We start from the raw sequence: 16358 nt of genomic DNA, 5'->3' as shown, positions 1-16358 counted from the left end.
GAATTATTAGAATTAAACAAGATTGATTGAAAGTCTTTCTAATTGTAAACTTGCCTCACTCACCAACTTTACTTTCAATGAGTGGGTTAGCAAAGTTGGAATTCAAAAATCTTCTACAAAATGTTATTTGATTTTGAAATTATGCTATTTAATCATACCTGCCAACTTTTCAAAATGACCATGGGGGTTTTGCGTGCAAGATGGCTGACATAGTCTTAAAAAACCTTCAAGGGGGCCTACAAATATATTTTAATGTTTATTGTTTTTTGGCTTCTTCATACTTTTAAAGCCTAATGTCATTGTAAAATTAATTACTTTGTTTAAATTGTGGACAAAATTGCTCTATTAAAAAATCAATTTGGGAGCCTCCATGGGGGAAATCCCACGCAAATTGTGACAGGTGGCAGGTATGTTTAATTGCTTATTAATCTTGAACTTAAAAATTTAAAAGCATCATTTTTGGCTTGTCACATGATTTACGGTTCGCAGTTAAGTTTTGATTAACACATTAAAGGTTTTGTTGTGTGTTTCATAAATAATTATTAGACTTATTTTGTTTCTACTAATATCTGTATCATTAACCATTTTGTGTATATGTTTTAGAACAAGTCTATGTGAAACAATGAATGCAACAAATACAACAATGAATCCAGAAAGAAATGAAGCAAGGAAGAAACAGAAAAAGAAGAAGACAGCTGCTACCATCAGACTTTGTAATGGAGAAATTTACTTCATTAAAGATGTATGTGCATTTGAATGATTGATATCTGTTTGATAAAGGTTAAGGTTCATTTATGGCACAAAATGGCCGAAAATATCAACTTTATCATAAAACACCAAAAATGTCACAATTTGGTTCAGTCTTAATGCTAAATAAATCAGTTCTTTTCATTAAAGGACATTATATTCTCCAAAGTAGGCCCATTTTGGACATTTTGTCAAAATATGATGATTTTGTGCAATTTTCAGACTGAATATCTGTAAGAAAACCTGTGCCACCACCTACAATCCACAATGTTTTTTAGCTAAAAGATTCCAATTTTAATATAAAAGACATCAAAATAAAAACTTTTTAGTTCGTAGATAGCGGACAAGGTTGATAATGCCAAAAGCATTATTTGAGACCTCCAGAGATGGGTCCGATTACTTTCAATGTAATTGATTAAATTACAATTACTTTGTCATTTGTACGATTAAATTAAATTAACGATTACATCATTTCTGAAAGTGTCTGATTAAATTAATGATTACATTGGCAAAGTAATCATGATTACATCTGATTACAATGAATAAAAAAACCACATCTATTTAATAAACCACAAAAGTTCACTACAAACATACATACATGTGTGCATGAACATTGTGTCACCCATTACACTTTATCATAATTTATCTCTGAATTATTTTGACTTCAATTGAATTTGGCTTTATAAAGAGTTTGCTGTTTGTCTTCTAACCTCTTCCAGACTTTGCATGTATTTCAAGGTGCAGTCTATGAAAGTTAAAATTTGGATGAAATAAAGTTACCAGATAAAAACTATGTAAAGTTTTAATAGAATTCTTTTAACAAATTATTAACAAAATAAAATACTATAAATCAATGCATTTCACATGTCCAGTCCAAGTACATACTAAAATTTACTTATTTTAAGCAAGATATTTGTCCAATTTTTAATTAAGTTTGTGCTAATTAGATAAATTTTCACATGTCTGATTAATCTTTTTTCATATATTGTCCTACAGCTACATTATGTATACTCAATTGGTAATTGCAATAAAAACAAACCTTAATTGGTTTCCTACCTGTCAATTCAGAGTTGACAAAAATCACAATATTAACAAAAGATTATAATTCAGGGTTTAAGAAAAGTATAATACCACTTAAATATGATAGTTTTTAATCAAATATATATGTACGTCTTTAAATTGTGAATATATGTACAATATCTTTTTCTAGAGACATAACATTGTATGACATGTCTCTTCTTAGGCTAATGATGACTTTTAAATACTGTAACAGTTTATTTCTTACTGAAGTATACAATCAATTATAAACATGCTTTAAAAAGTAAACCAAACTATCTTAACTTGTTGAATATTCATTCAATAAGAAGAAAAAAAAGGTTCATTTATTGACCACAGTTCAAGATTTTTTTCATTGTAATCAGAATGTAATCATAAAGTAATCAGGATTACAGGGCATTTTGAAAAGTAATTGATTAAATTAAATTACATGTAATCAGATTTTTGGCTGATTAATGATTACAATGATTACTTTGAAAATTGTAATCAATTACAGCTGATTAACGATTACAATTACAATTACCCCAAGGCTGGAGACCTCTGACAAATCACTATAAGGATATTTTGACGAATCACGGTAATATTTTAACCAACTTGATGCTAGCAGTAGCTGAAAATGACCATATGATACCTCACAGTAAAGGCATTACTACCCTTTTATATGAATAGAGAAGTTAATACTGTATACTGTAAATTCAAAAATTATTGTAAGGTTTTTATAGAGCCTGCAACTTTTGTTGCAGAAAGCTCGACATAGGGATAGTGATCCGGCGGCGGCGGTAGCTAACTTCTTAAAAGCTTTATATTTTAGAAGGTAGAAGACCTTGATGCTTCATACTTTGTATATAGATGCCTCATGTTACGAACTTTCCGTCAGTCACATGTCCAATGTCCTTGACCTCATTTTCATGGTTCAGTGACTACTTGAAAAAAAAGTTAATATTTTTTGTAATGTTAAATTCTCTCTTATTATAGGATAAATATATTTGGTATGTGCATACCTTGCAAGGTCCTCATGCCCGTCAGACATTTTTCACTTGACCTCGACCTCATTTCATGGATCAGTGAACAAGGTTAAGTTTTGGTGGTCAAGTCCATATATCAGCTACTTTAAGCAATAGGTCTAGTATATTCAGTGTATGGAAGGACTGTAAGGTGTACATGTCCAACTGGCAGGTGTCATCTGACCTTGACCACATTTTCATGGTCCAGTGGTTATAGTTAAGTTTTTGTGTTTTGGTCTGTTTTTCTTATACTATATGCAATAGGTCTACTATATTTGGTGTATGGAATGATTGTAAGGTGTACATGTCTAGCTGATAGGTGTCATCTGACCTTGACCTCATTTTCATGGTTCAGTGGTCAAAGTTTTTGATTTTGGTCTATTTTTCTAATACTTTATGCATAAGGTCAACTATATTTGGTGTATGGAAATATTTTATGGTCTATTTGTCTGTTACGCAGGTTTTATTTGACCTTGACCTCATTTTCACGGTCCATTGCTAAATGTTTGTGTTTTGGTTTGTTTTTCTTAATTTATAAGCAAAAAGTCAACTATATTTGCTGTATTGAAGAATTGTTAGCTGTACATGTCTGCCTGGCATGGTTTATCTGACCTTGACCTCGTTTTCATGGTTCATTGTTCAATTTTTCATTTTCTTGTTTAATGTTGAGTTTATGTGACAGTTGTAATAAAAGCTTTATTTTTAGGTCTATCAACATAATATCAATGATTAGTAAAGAAAGCGAGATATTTCAGCGTGTGCCCTCTTGTTTATTATTGCAAAAATTGCGATAGAGTTGCAAACGCAATAATTTTTTACGTTATTTTCTTACAAGGGTCATTTTAGTTAACATTTTGAAATATTTGATATGAATTAAACAGCATTTTTTTCAAATCCTAACAATTTAAATTGCATTTAAATCTAAAATGACAAAATCACAATAATAAATGCACGCAATAATTTCTGAATTTACAGTAAATGATTGTTTTATTTATCAGGAAGTCAATAGTGTGAGCAACAGAGGAAGAGCAGATAGATTTTTAAAATTTTCTGATGAAGATCGTGAATGTCCTAGGGAATTGTGGGTAAATTACAAAGAAGTCATGCAGAAGTGCAAAATGAAACATTCCTGGGCTCGTACTATTCATACATTTCAGGTAAGTAAAAAAAAGGTAACACCATAGATTGTTTGTGCATCTTTGGAAACTTGATTCCATTTTATAAACCACTCACCTTAAGACTGACAAGCCCTAATTGAGTGCACCTTGCCATGTTAGGAGGTGAGTTAAAATTGATTCACATGAAGAAAAACTAGGAAAATTGAGGTAAATTGATACACACCTTTAATTATGAGATATTTGAACAACATAACATGCTAATCATTGAAGCTGTATTGTGACCTATAGTTGTTTTCATCTGCTTCATGTGATCTCTGATGGACTGTCAAAATACTTCTTATTTATGCTACTATTTTAGATAAGCATAACAAATTGATAGGTTTTATTAGTAAGGTGACAAAGAAAAAAATTATAATAGCCTTTCAAGACGTCACAATTATTTGGACTAAGGTTCTATGTAATTTCATTTACTTTCACATCAAATAACAACAAAAACTACATAATTAAAATTGTTTTAACTGATACAGGTGAAATAATTAGTAGATACCTATGTGACAGTTATATGTATGCCATTATTATTTTTTATAAAACATTTTTATCGAATAAAGTTGGTCTTTGAATTTCTTTATATAGGGATCAGAATGTGAGACATTAGTATATGTACTGGGGTTCAATCAGTATCAAAACTGGCAGCATGTGTATACTGCCGTAACAAGGGGAAAGAAAGCAGTCCATATTGAAGGAACAAAATACCATCTACAAAAGGCTATACAGAAAGACCCAGAGAGAAGGAATACAACTTTATACCATCAGCTACATAACATGTTACCAGTAAGTATAGATACTCTTTGTAGGACAAACGCAAGTTTTTCTCCCCTTTTTCAGACATTTATCATGGATAAGTTGAAACCAGTACCTGTATACTGAGAACTTATTATCACAGGTATAACAGTACCTTTCCATAAAGGACACATTCAGTTACTGTAAATTCAGAAATTATTGCGAACATTTATATTGCGATTTTGTCATTTAAGACTTAAATGCGATTTACAGTAGTTGAACAGTACCATTCTTGAGAGTACACATGTTAACTTTCTTAGATTATTTGATACAAATGTATTTCTTAAGAAACGTTTGGGAGGTCATTAAGGAATGACTGTAATATTTTTTCTGTCTATAAAGAAATAACATAAAAAATTTGGTGCACACTGAATTACGCTCGTAGCGGGTTATTTAACAGTGTGCACCACATTTTTTTCTATTATTTCGAATAGACAAAAAAATTATTACAGTCATGTCTTTTAATTTAATTTAGAAAACTATATAAATTAACATTAATAACGTCATGGTCACATGACTAAATTATGTCTATGGCCTGATAACAAAATAACGTCAGCCAATCAGAAGACCCGTTACATCCAAAATTAAATTATTTATTTATGTAAATAATGTGATTGGGTGTGAATCACAATAATATGAACTCCTATTATATAGATATCTGTACATAGATTTTCTTGAAATTGTAATACAGTGTTTAATGTCACATTTTTGTCCATTCTTCAAAAAATTGTGTTTATTTAAGAGAACAATATGCTGGGTTAGTTTCAAAACAATAAGAACTCCCAGTTAGATGTCTGATACATATTTTTGTTTGACGATTTTCCTGAAATTGTAATAATTAATCTTGCAATTTTGTCCATTGAAGCATTCTTCAAAAGTCACAATAACAAATGCATGCAATAAGTTTTGAATTTACAATATGTTACACATAAGTACAGTTTCATAATGGACACCAGCATTGACTATGCTTATCTCTATTCAGAGTACACTTGTCTTTTGCAGGTTGAGGAAATTTTAGATGAATTGGTTTCAAAGGAAGAAAGCCCTAAAGAACAAATGTTCACCATTTTGAAAGACAAAGAAAATGCCTATGCTGGACCTGGCACATTATTCAATAGCAGTAGTATAAAACCTTCTACATCAACACCTTTATGTCAAAGAAATGGACTCCAAATCTTCCTAAAGAAGCCACATTTAGACAGTATAATGGACTCTGATGATGTGGCACCTCAGTCACCACTTTCTGACAGTCAGTGGTCTGATTATGGAGATGACACTTACATCGAAGCAACCCAAGAAAGCAAAAAATGTCCAGATAATCAAAATGACATAAGTAGTACTGAAAATGACAATAGTTTCGATCTGATGGATTCTTTAGACATGACAGAAAACTCTGAAATAAACGGTGACTTGACTGCTGCCTGTGACTTGTTAGAAGCCTCAATGGCTCAGAACAGTCAAATAACATCAGTCAAATCAAAAGGTCATAATACAGATCTTCAAGCCTCATTTTCAAACTATCAGACAAAGAGTTCAAAAAAGGGGAGTAATTCATCTGCAGATTCTTTAAGTATTGATGAGTTTGACAGTTTTTCTTCAGAATCACCAAAAAAGAAATATAAAGTAGAAGATTTGTTTACAACACCCAAGAAAAAAAAGCCAACAAAACCAGAACCAGAAGTATCACCAACAAGAAAGATGCTTACTCAGCTTCAATTCAAATGAGTCTTATCAATAATGTCAAATCGTACTATACTGTTGTTTCATTATTATTCATTGGATACCAATTTTCATCGTTTTCGAAGGTACAGGTGAACAACGAATTTTAATGTTCAACAAATTACAATTTATATTTTTATCAGGTTGTATGCAACCTTTGGCAAAGCCATGGAATCACCTATCCACGAAAAGGCATGTTTTCTGCCATCCACGAAAATTCCTACCAACGAATATAAATGAAGCCAAAGTATTTTTAAATTCTGTGAAAAAAAACATTGCCACCATTTTGTTGTTAACCTTTTGGTATATAGCATCCTATAGAATTCATAAAGTTGTTTTCTCTTAATTAATGTATGTAATAACTGAAGGAAATATCTGATGTTTGGTTTTCTATGGTTTTGAACAAATATAATTTGAAAACATTCTAGTCTATTCATAGTAACTACTATGTGTTGGATGATATGCAAGTTAGGTTATAATACTACAAATGATTTTAGTGATGTATTTTTAAGAATTCAACTGATGAGGGGGTATAGGACCTTTATTTGGACTCTGGGATCTGGTGTTTTTAAGTTTGGGATTTCAGGACCTGGGAATTCTTTTTTCATATTTGGGATGTCTGGATTTAATTTTAATCAAAATCGGGACCTCATGATTTCGTGTTGTTTTTAAGCCTGGGATTTCTGGATCAGGACCCCAACTACCTACACCCCCTCCCCCTCAATGACCAAACTACACTACATTTACATAATGACAGGTACTTGCCAGCATTACATAGGTTATAGTAATAAAATGACATTTTGATTTTTTTCTTACAAGGAGAAGAATTTAAAGATGATATTAGATAGAACTTGAACTTGCATTGTGTGTGTCAATGGTCATCTACACAGGGGCTGATCCAGTCATTTTAAAAGGGGGGGTCCCAACCCAGGACAAAGGGGAGGTTCCAACTATATGTCTCTATTCAAATACATTGATCCTCCAAAAAAAAGGGGGGTCCAACCCCCGGAACCCTCTGCCTGGATCCGCCACTGCTACATGCCATATGTTAGCATTTGTTTTCAATTCTCTTTTGAAATGGTAGATATTTAATCATTCCAATTTCTTAGGATTTTTTATTTTGTCACATGAATCAAAAACATATGAAATTTGTAGTATTTTTCTTCCACGTTTATTTATCAAATTTCTATGTTGGGCATCATCATCAAATGAAACTTGTGCAATAATCAAAATGATTTTTATATTTGTAAAATAATAATAAAAGGATAGTATAGCTTTGTATTGAACATCATTCCTTCATTTATACATCTATTCTCATTGTAACACTGGTTTTTTTATTAGTTGAAAATAAATGCAATGCATGTTAACTTGTTAGAAAGTTTTAGATATCAAATATATATATAGTTTTGTTTAGCTCATCGGGAACCAATAAAAGTGTGCATTTTGAGCCAGTTAAAACAAAAAATTGCATTTTTTTTTTTAATTTTCATTTCATCTTCTTGGGATGAGCAATACATTTCTTTGTAATTTTTTGTTTGTTTTTAGGTTTCAAAGTGTCTTTATTTTCTTATAAATGTATCTCAATGCTTAAAATCCAGATACAGCCAATTGCTATTAACTTGTAAGTTTCAAATTTAAAACTGATAGGAATGTCTTCCAACAAAACTATTTTTTTTTACAGCTATCCTTTACTGCATATTATCCAAGTCTCTGACTCTTGCGTAACATAGATTTTTTTGGGAATAAGATCTGTTAAAGTGGACAAGGTTTAAAGTCATTGTATTAAAACCCATTTCTACTGAAAAACTGTCTTTTGATATGCATGTGTTCAGATTTCTTTTTATATACATTATTGTTAAATATTTACAAAAAAATAAAGTTTTATTACAGAGTATCTTCAAACTTTATTAGAAACGTTTAAATATAATGAGAGGTGATATGATTGTGAATGCCAATGAGAGAAAAATCCAATAAAGTTTTACAGCAGATTCCAGCGATTATGAAGCTACAGGTAGATTCTTTGGTTGGCTTCCTTGCTAGCTCAACCATGAAATCATTATTAGGTAAGGTACACAAGCCTTTGGGTGGAGTCAATAGTTAAACAGAGAACCAATCAGAACTAGTGACACAATATAAACATTGTAAAACTAGTTTTACAAGTCAGTTTAAAAATAAGTTTTCAATCAAAATTTAAAATTTATTGATAAGTATAAGCAAATTCACAAGCATGTTGTAGGTGTGTTTGATTTGCCAAATTTATTTCAATCAATTATCCAGTTCATTTATAAATACGGTTATGTGAATTTACTTTACAATGGTACAATCACGGCGTAAATATCCCTCTGTTGCCTTTGAATTACGAATTTGTCAAACTGCAATAGTATAAAAACAGCAAAGTTAAAGAAAAATAGAGATGGGCCATTTTGTACATATACAAAGGGGAAACTTCGAGCAAGCATTATTATTTATAGTTTCATTGCATTTTTAAAGTTAAACAGAATTTTGTGGCAAATAAACCAAGATTTTTGTAGAAAATCCACAGAAATTTTTGTTATAAAATTTTAAGCATAGATTACCCACTTGATTTTCTATGATGTGCTAGCGTTTAAAGTTTACAAAAAATCCTCAACAAAGGAGTAGGGGCATTAAGGCCTAGTTTTAGCCCAAGAAAATAAAATGTTTGATAAACATTTCAAATTGGCACATAACGTTTAGAAATGCATAGGGTCAAGAAATATAAATTAAAAACTGAAAGATTTTTATCTGATGACGTCACAATAACGTCATACTATGTATTGTTTTCACAAAAACAATGAAAAATACAGAATTTATGCAGTTTTCTATCATTATTTCCAAACATCCTGCGCACCTGAGAAACAACAAAATAATTTAACAGAAGCTTTATCATAACTATTGGCATAATCTCACCAAATATAAAGTTGTTTCTTGGGTGCGCACATACTTTTTCAATCTAAAATATACTTGAAATTTGATGAAAAAACAAGGAAAATCACAAAATTTAACAAAATATGTATATTAGGTCATGATTCGTTGCCATGGTAACTTGTTCGATGTCAAATTTGTTTTGTTTTTCTTAGTGCCATATACCTTAGGGAGCTACCATTTGATTTTCATGGGGGGGGCTAGGATGAAAAATTTTGTCCTGCTTTTTTTTTTAGTTGTAATCTCTGTCCTGCCTTTTTATTTTTTACTCTTTTCGGTCCTGCCTTTTTTTTTACTAGTTTATCCTGACTTTTTTTACCCAAATTGTCATCCTGCCTTTTTTTTTTACCAAGATGCTCATCCTGCCTTTTTTTTTTTAACTCAAAACTCCTGTCCTGCCTATTTTTTTCAAATTTCATCCTAGGTGTACATGAATTGGTCCATATTTATATTTGTTTAAACCAATATCTAAATTTATAAACATGTTTTAAGGAAATCATTGCTAGCACTGCTTGCAATAATCATCCATCAATCAAGTATCAAATTGCCAATACCAAATGTGAGAGTACAAGGGGAAATGAGACAACAACCCGACCAAATAAAAAAACAACAGCAGAAGGTCACCAACAGGTCTTCAATGTAGCGAGAAATTCCCGCACCCAGAGGCGTCCTTCAGCTGGCCCTCAACAAATAGATACTAGTTCAGTGATAATGAACGCCATTTAGAAACAAAATTTAATTTGCAAAGTTGTTTACATGTATGTAAACCTGTTTGTATGAAATATACATATTATAAACAGGCTATTGGTACAAGTGTTTTCATTGGATGATGAATTAGTTATATGCTCCTCCCAAATTTAAGGTAATATTCATTTCATGGTTGAGCTAGCAAGGAAGCTAACCAAAGAATCTACCTGTAGCTTCATACTTGTTGGAATCTGCTGTAAAATTATGTGGATATCAAGCCATTATATGTCATTGTACAGGCTTTAATAATGAGAAAAAATCCATATCATATAGTTAGCTTTAAAGGCCATGATGTGAAAAATGTGAAACAACTAAAAAGATTTGATTTGATTTTTGTTTTTTTAATGCACAGCTCCTGGGCTATTTCGTGGTGGCCACTTTTTATTGGTGGAGGAAGCCGGAGTGCCCATACGTACGATAGGAAAACTGACAATCCTAGTCAATTAAGATTGGAGTCCAATGCAATTTCTAGTGTTTGTTGTTATTGATTAAGCTGGTTCTAGTATATTGTTGTTATGTATTTAGCTGCAACAAACACTAGAACCAGCTAATAGTCCAGCAGCTAAGTCCAATATTTTGGGACAATGGATCACTTTATGGTAAAAGCATGAAATTTTGCACAGTGTTAGTTATGATGTTTATCAACATTTTTGGATATGGAGCCATCAAAAAAAAATCCACAATGGCCGCCAACAGTCATGAAGCACAGTCCAAAAATATAGTATAATTTATCATTTGAAAATAAAAGCACAAAACTTTGCATATTGCTAGTAATGATGATTATTAATCTTTTCTGAATATGGAACAATAAAAAAAAATCCATAATGGCCGCCAATTTTAAAAATGGCCGCCAACAGTCATGAGGCAGAGTCCCAAACTATGGTATAATTTATCACTTGAAAATAAAAGCACAACACTTTGCATGTTGCTAGTTATGGTGCTTAATAATCTCTAATGAATATGGAACAATAAAAAAAATCCATAATGGCCGACAAATTCAAAATGGCCGCAAACAGTCATGAGACAGAGTCCAAAAAAATGGTATAATTGATCATTTGAAAATAAAAGCACAAAACTTTGCATATTACTAGTTACGATGCTAGTTAATCTTTTCTGAATATTAAACAATCAAAAATAATTCCTTTAGTGGCTGACAAATTCAAAATGGCCGCCAAAAGTCTTACTATCAGAAACTACAATCAACAAATATTTGTGCTTTGCAAAACTTTCAGGATTCCAGGTCATCAAATCTTGAATTACATACTTTGTGTTTGTCTTTTTAACTCTTTCGATTCAAACGTCACTGATACTCTTGTAGACGAAACACGTGTCTGCCATATAGAAGTTATCCACAATGAATATATAAACCAATTAACGAGCATAGTTCTTTCAACACGGCTACCGAAAGACATTCAGGGTACCAAGTGTAGAATATGACAAACCGACTAAATCAAATAATATTGATTTGGCAAATTGCATCCTATGCCAAGGAATTATAGATGAAAAACTTATATGCCCATTTGATTCTAAACGTCCCAACGTTGGTGCTAGTTATCAATCTTTAGCTGACAATTTTAAGAAATAACGATTGATGCCTGAAGGCATTTATGTGTGCATTAAAAACTTAGATAAGGGATCTGGAATAGCACAGTCTTTCATTGACCTAAAGCATGTTGGCACAAATCTTGCAAGTTAAAACTGAACAGAACAAAGTTGAATAGAGCAGAAAAATTAACCTCACATGAGAGAATGGATAATGCAGCAACCACATCTAAAAGAAAACTAGACATATCCTTTCAGTTCTGTCCACTAGTAATCCGTCTGTGTGCTTTTTCTGTAATGGAAATGGCCAAGAAGCCCTTCATGAGTCCTCAACGTTTGGACAAGATACACGTGTGAGAGAATGTGCAGTAAAATAAAATGACACATTGTTACTTTTAAGTGCTGGTGATCTAATTGCACAGGAAGCAAAGTACCACTCTAAATGTTTAGTTTCCTTATGCAATCGTGCACCTCGAATTGAAATGAATAATGATAATGTCGAATCTAAGAAGGAAAGTCAAATCCATGGAATTGCATTTTTAGAACTCGTCTCTTATATAAATGAAACAAGGTCATGTGTTGAGACCATAAATGTTTACAACTTGTCAGATCTATGTAAACTTTATACGGAAAGAAAAACATGTCTAGGTGCAGATGTTTCATCTCGGGTTAAAAGTACACGACTGAAACACAGAATTGTATTTAATTTCCCTAACTTAAATGCTTACAAACAAGGCATTGAAAACATTCTTGGTTTCAAAGATGACATTGGTCTTCCATTGAAGAGAGTCTGCTTAGAAGATTTTAATAATGAGTTTGTCAACATATCAAAGGCAGCTAGGTTTGTTCGTAAAGATATTTTTGCATCAAATTCAGAATTTAAAGGAACCTTCTCAAAGGGATGTCAGGAAGTTTCTGCATCCCAGTCATTGCTTTCTTTGGTCAGTATGATTGAGTTTGGACCCAACATTCAGGATCGTTCATATTCTCAGTCGACATTAACAATAGCACAGCTTCTGATGTATAGTTGTACAAAGAAAATATCAAACAGTCACATGAAAGATCATGAACCTCCAGTTTGTGCTTATTGGGAATCATGATCCACTGTAAGACTAGATCCACTGTGAGAGAAAGACTATATATCTGCATCACGTTACATGTACGTGAGAGAAAGGCTAGATATGTAGCATGTTACGTGTAGGTGACAGAAATGCATTTACAAGCATCATAATATTACACGCATGTGAGAGAAAGGCAATATATAAATGTGTCATATTACATGTAAGTGAGAGAAAGGCAACATTGTATACATGTAGTATACAAAATAGTAAATTGGTCAATAAATATGTCAAAGAAAAGTCTACAACCCTTTTATTACTACAGGTGAAAAAGAGGTTTTCAGTATTTGTGAAATATATTCAGGATAGTAATAGCGTAGAATAAAATATCCAAAATAGATTATTTTAACATCTAGTCAGTATTGTTTATGGACTCCGTGTTTATTGTCCAGGTTTTACGAATCTATGGAAGCTTATAATAGTCACGAGTTGAACAGTTCTCTGCTCAACTTGTTGACATAAATAAGTGGTAAAGTTGCATTATATCCAACCTTGTGTACTTGGTAGTGTGTACTTGTTTAGTTATTTTCTAAACTTTCCGATTTTCAGAAAGTGTACTTGTTAACTTCTTCTGAACAAGTTGACTTTGACAAAGTGAACAAAAAGTATAGACTCCCCTTGTGTGCATGGTCTTTGTTCACTTATACCATACAACTAGTGTGCTAGTAGCATTGCAACATATATTGTATACATTATTTTGTGTACTTGTTTAGTTGTTTTCTTAACTTTCCGACTTTCAGAAAGTGCACTTGTTAACTTCTTCTGAACAAGTTTATATAAACAAAGTAAACAAAATGTTTATTCTCATCTTGTGGTGTTGTCTTTGTTCACTTTCCTTGCTAATAATGTTTACTTGTCGAGTAGTCTCTCACCTTTTCATTTACTAAAAGTATACTTGTTTTGTTTTTATCTAACTAAGTGTACTTTTCACACATACACTTGCTTTGGAAATATTGCAAGTTTATTTGTTGAAAGTCAAGATCAAAGGTGAGCATGCATGAATCCATGTTTAATCAGGACAGGGGCATATAAAATGTGCAGCGGGTTTAAATGTTTTGACCGGCGGATCAACTTTCATCCTAACGCGAGACAGTAGTTTAAAATATAACATATCATAATGAAATGCATATAACTTCAACGTCTGCAATTTAGAGTGTTACTGTTAAAGTATAAATTTTTGTTTTCAGCATATCCGGCAAAAAGCCACAAAGATTTAATTTTTGAATAAACTATCAAACATAGTGTAATTTGAATCCTTTTGAACACAAAATGGATCAATTTCAAAAGAACCAAAAATCAATTAAAACCTAATGTATTATGAAACTTAAACATTATGCATAATACCATAACAAGATTATCAAGTTCGAAATTTGGGAGTGTTCAATGTTACCGTTCTTGAGTTCATTTATAAACATAAAAAATGCTAAATCTGCCGTTTCTATTCTCTAACTTTAGTTGCCTCAACCAAATCTTATAAAACGTATAAAAAATGCTTTAATATTACCATAAAACACAGATCAAGTTCGAAATTGGGGGTCACACTTAAACTGTTCCTGATTAATGCCTCTTTTATAAAAAAAATAATTAAAACAAATATATATTTCCAGGCGGGGCATCTGTGGCAAATGGAAACATTTTTTAATTTTTTTCTTAACGCCTTTTTAAAGATATAGAGTTGATTTTTGGTATGTGAGTCTACTGTGATGAGTTACAGATCGAGTTTACGTTTCGTTGTGCTCCTCTGATTTTTGCCGAAATTTGGGGCTTTGGACATTGAAAATATCTGGAAAAAAACAGTTAATCAGACTTTTTTCTAAACGCCTCCAGATATTGGGCAATGTTTGGTATGCGATTCCACTATGATGGGTAACAGAAATTAGCTAAATATACGTTGGTGACCTTCTGCTTCTGTTTTTTTTATTTGGTCGGGTTGTTGTCTCTTTGACACATTCCCCATTTCCATTCTCAATTTTATTGACGGTTTGTGAGTATTAGATACACCATGAGGGCGTTGTTATCCCGAGTTGGTATATCTAATGTATACCTAAATATTATAATCAATGTAAATGATAGATTTCTATTATGCATGAGGGGGCTGGTCTTTCAGCAATTTTGTACTCATTTTATTGGAAAACTTGATAAATGCAGGGTATTCAATTACATTTAACGACATTCTTGTGTTAGTAGTATATAATAATGACATAAAAAATAATAATATTATAAAGGATATATTTTTTAACTCTTGTGTAAAATACTGATATAAAGATACGAAGATATGATAGGATTGCCAATGAGACGATTTTCAAAGTGGCCGCACTGCGAAGTCATATAAAATGACCCAAATGACTTGAGTAAAACATATGAGACGGGACAAACCAACTGCCAGATTTATACCAACAAAAGTGCATACACTAAAATGTCTCTTCTTATTTACTAGCCATTGACATTATGTTGATAGTCCTAACAAAAAAGTCTTACTACAACTCACAACTATTACGTAAACTTAACACGATTCACAAAAAATGAGGTCAAGGCCATATAAACCAAACAAGAAATACATGTACACCTTACAATCAATCAATACACTAAACATAGTTGACCTATTGCTTACATTTTCTTAGAAACAGACTTAACTAAGAAAACTAAACATTGACCAATGAACCATGAAAATGAGGTCTAGGTCAGAAGAACCAGACAGACATGTACAGCTCAAAATCCTTACATGCACCAAATATCGTTGACCTATAATTGCATATAGTATTATAAAAAAAGACCAAAAATCAAAAACTTAACTTTGACCACTGAACCACGAAAATAAGATCAAGGTCAAAGTACACCGGTCAGTTGGACATATACGCCTTACAATCAAACCATACACCAAATATAGTAGACTATTGCATACAGTAGAAACAGTCCAAAACACAAAAACTTTACTATAATCATTGAACGATGAAAATGAGGTCAAGGTCAGACGACATCTTACAATCATTACATACACCAAATATACTTCACCTACTGTTTATAGTATGATATCTGAGATATGGACTTGACCACCAAAACTTAACCTTGTTCACTGATCCCTGAAAACTGTGTGACGGGCATGAGGACTTTGCAAGGTACTCGCATACCAAATATAGTTACCGTATTACTCATAACAAGAGAGAAATTAACATTACAAAAAATCTTAACTTTTTTTTCAAGTAGTCACAAAACAATGAAAATATTAAAGGTCAAGGACAATGGACACGTGACAGACGGCAACTTTGTAACATAAGGCATCTATATACATAGTATGAAGCACTCAAGTTTCCCACCTAAAACATATAGCTTTTGAAAAGTTATCTTACATCGCCGCCGCCGTAGCAGACGCCGATGCCGGATCACCTTCCCTAAGTCGAGCTTTAAGCGATAAAAGTCGCAGGCTCGAAAAAACGAAAAACGAAAAAAGGTGCGAGTCAAGGCTCCACTTTGAATGTGTACTTTGAACTATATTTGCCTATATTTGATAATTTAACCGTTTAGGT

At 32.1% G+C, this 16358-nt stretch overlaps 1 protein-coding gene across 3 annotated transcripts in view; it reads left to right on the top strand.

Annotated features, from left to right (window-relative positions):
* Window positions 1-7751, top strand: part of LOC134687157 (DNA helicase B-like) — a 35399-nt gene extending 27648 nt beyond the window's left edge. For all 3 annotated transcript variants that reach the window (XM_063547200.1, XM_063547201.1, XM_063547199.1), the window contains exons 11-14: window positions 604-742; window positions 3806-3964; window positions 4559-4756; window positions 5768-7751. In XM_063547200.1, the coding sequence (XP_063403270.1) occupies window positions 604-742; window positions 3806-3964; window positions 4559-4756; window positions 5768-6490 (1219 nt within the window). In that variant the 3' untranslated portion in view covers window positions 6491-7751. The remainder of the gene's footprint in view (window positions 1-603; window positions 743-3805; window positions 3965-4558; window positions 4757-5767) is intronic.
* Window positions 7752-16358: the final 8607 nt, after the last annotated feature.

This window comes from Mytilus trossulus, chromosome 10, assembly GCF_036588685.1.
Source record: "Mytilus trossulus isolate FHL-02 chromosome 10, PNRI_Mtr1.1.1.hap1, whole genome shotgun sequence".
NCBI lineage: Eukaryota > Metazoa > Mollusca > Bivalvia > Mytilida > Mytilidae > Mytilus > Mytilus trossulus.
The sequence above is the reverse complement of the archived record's forward strand: the minus strand, read 5'-3'. Positions and strand labels throughout refer to the sequence as shown.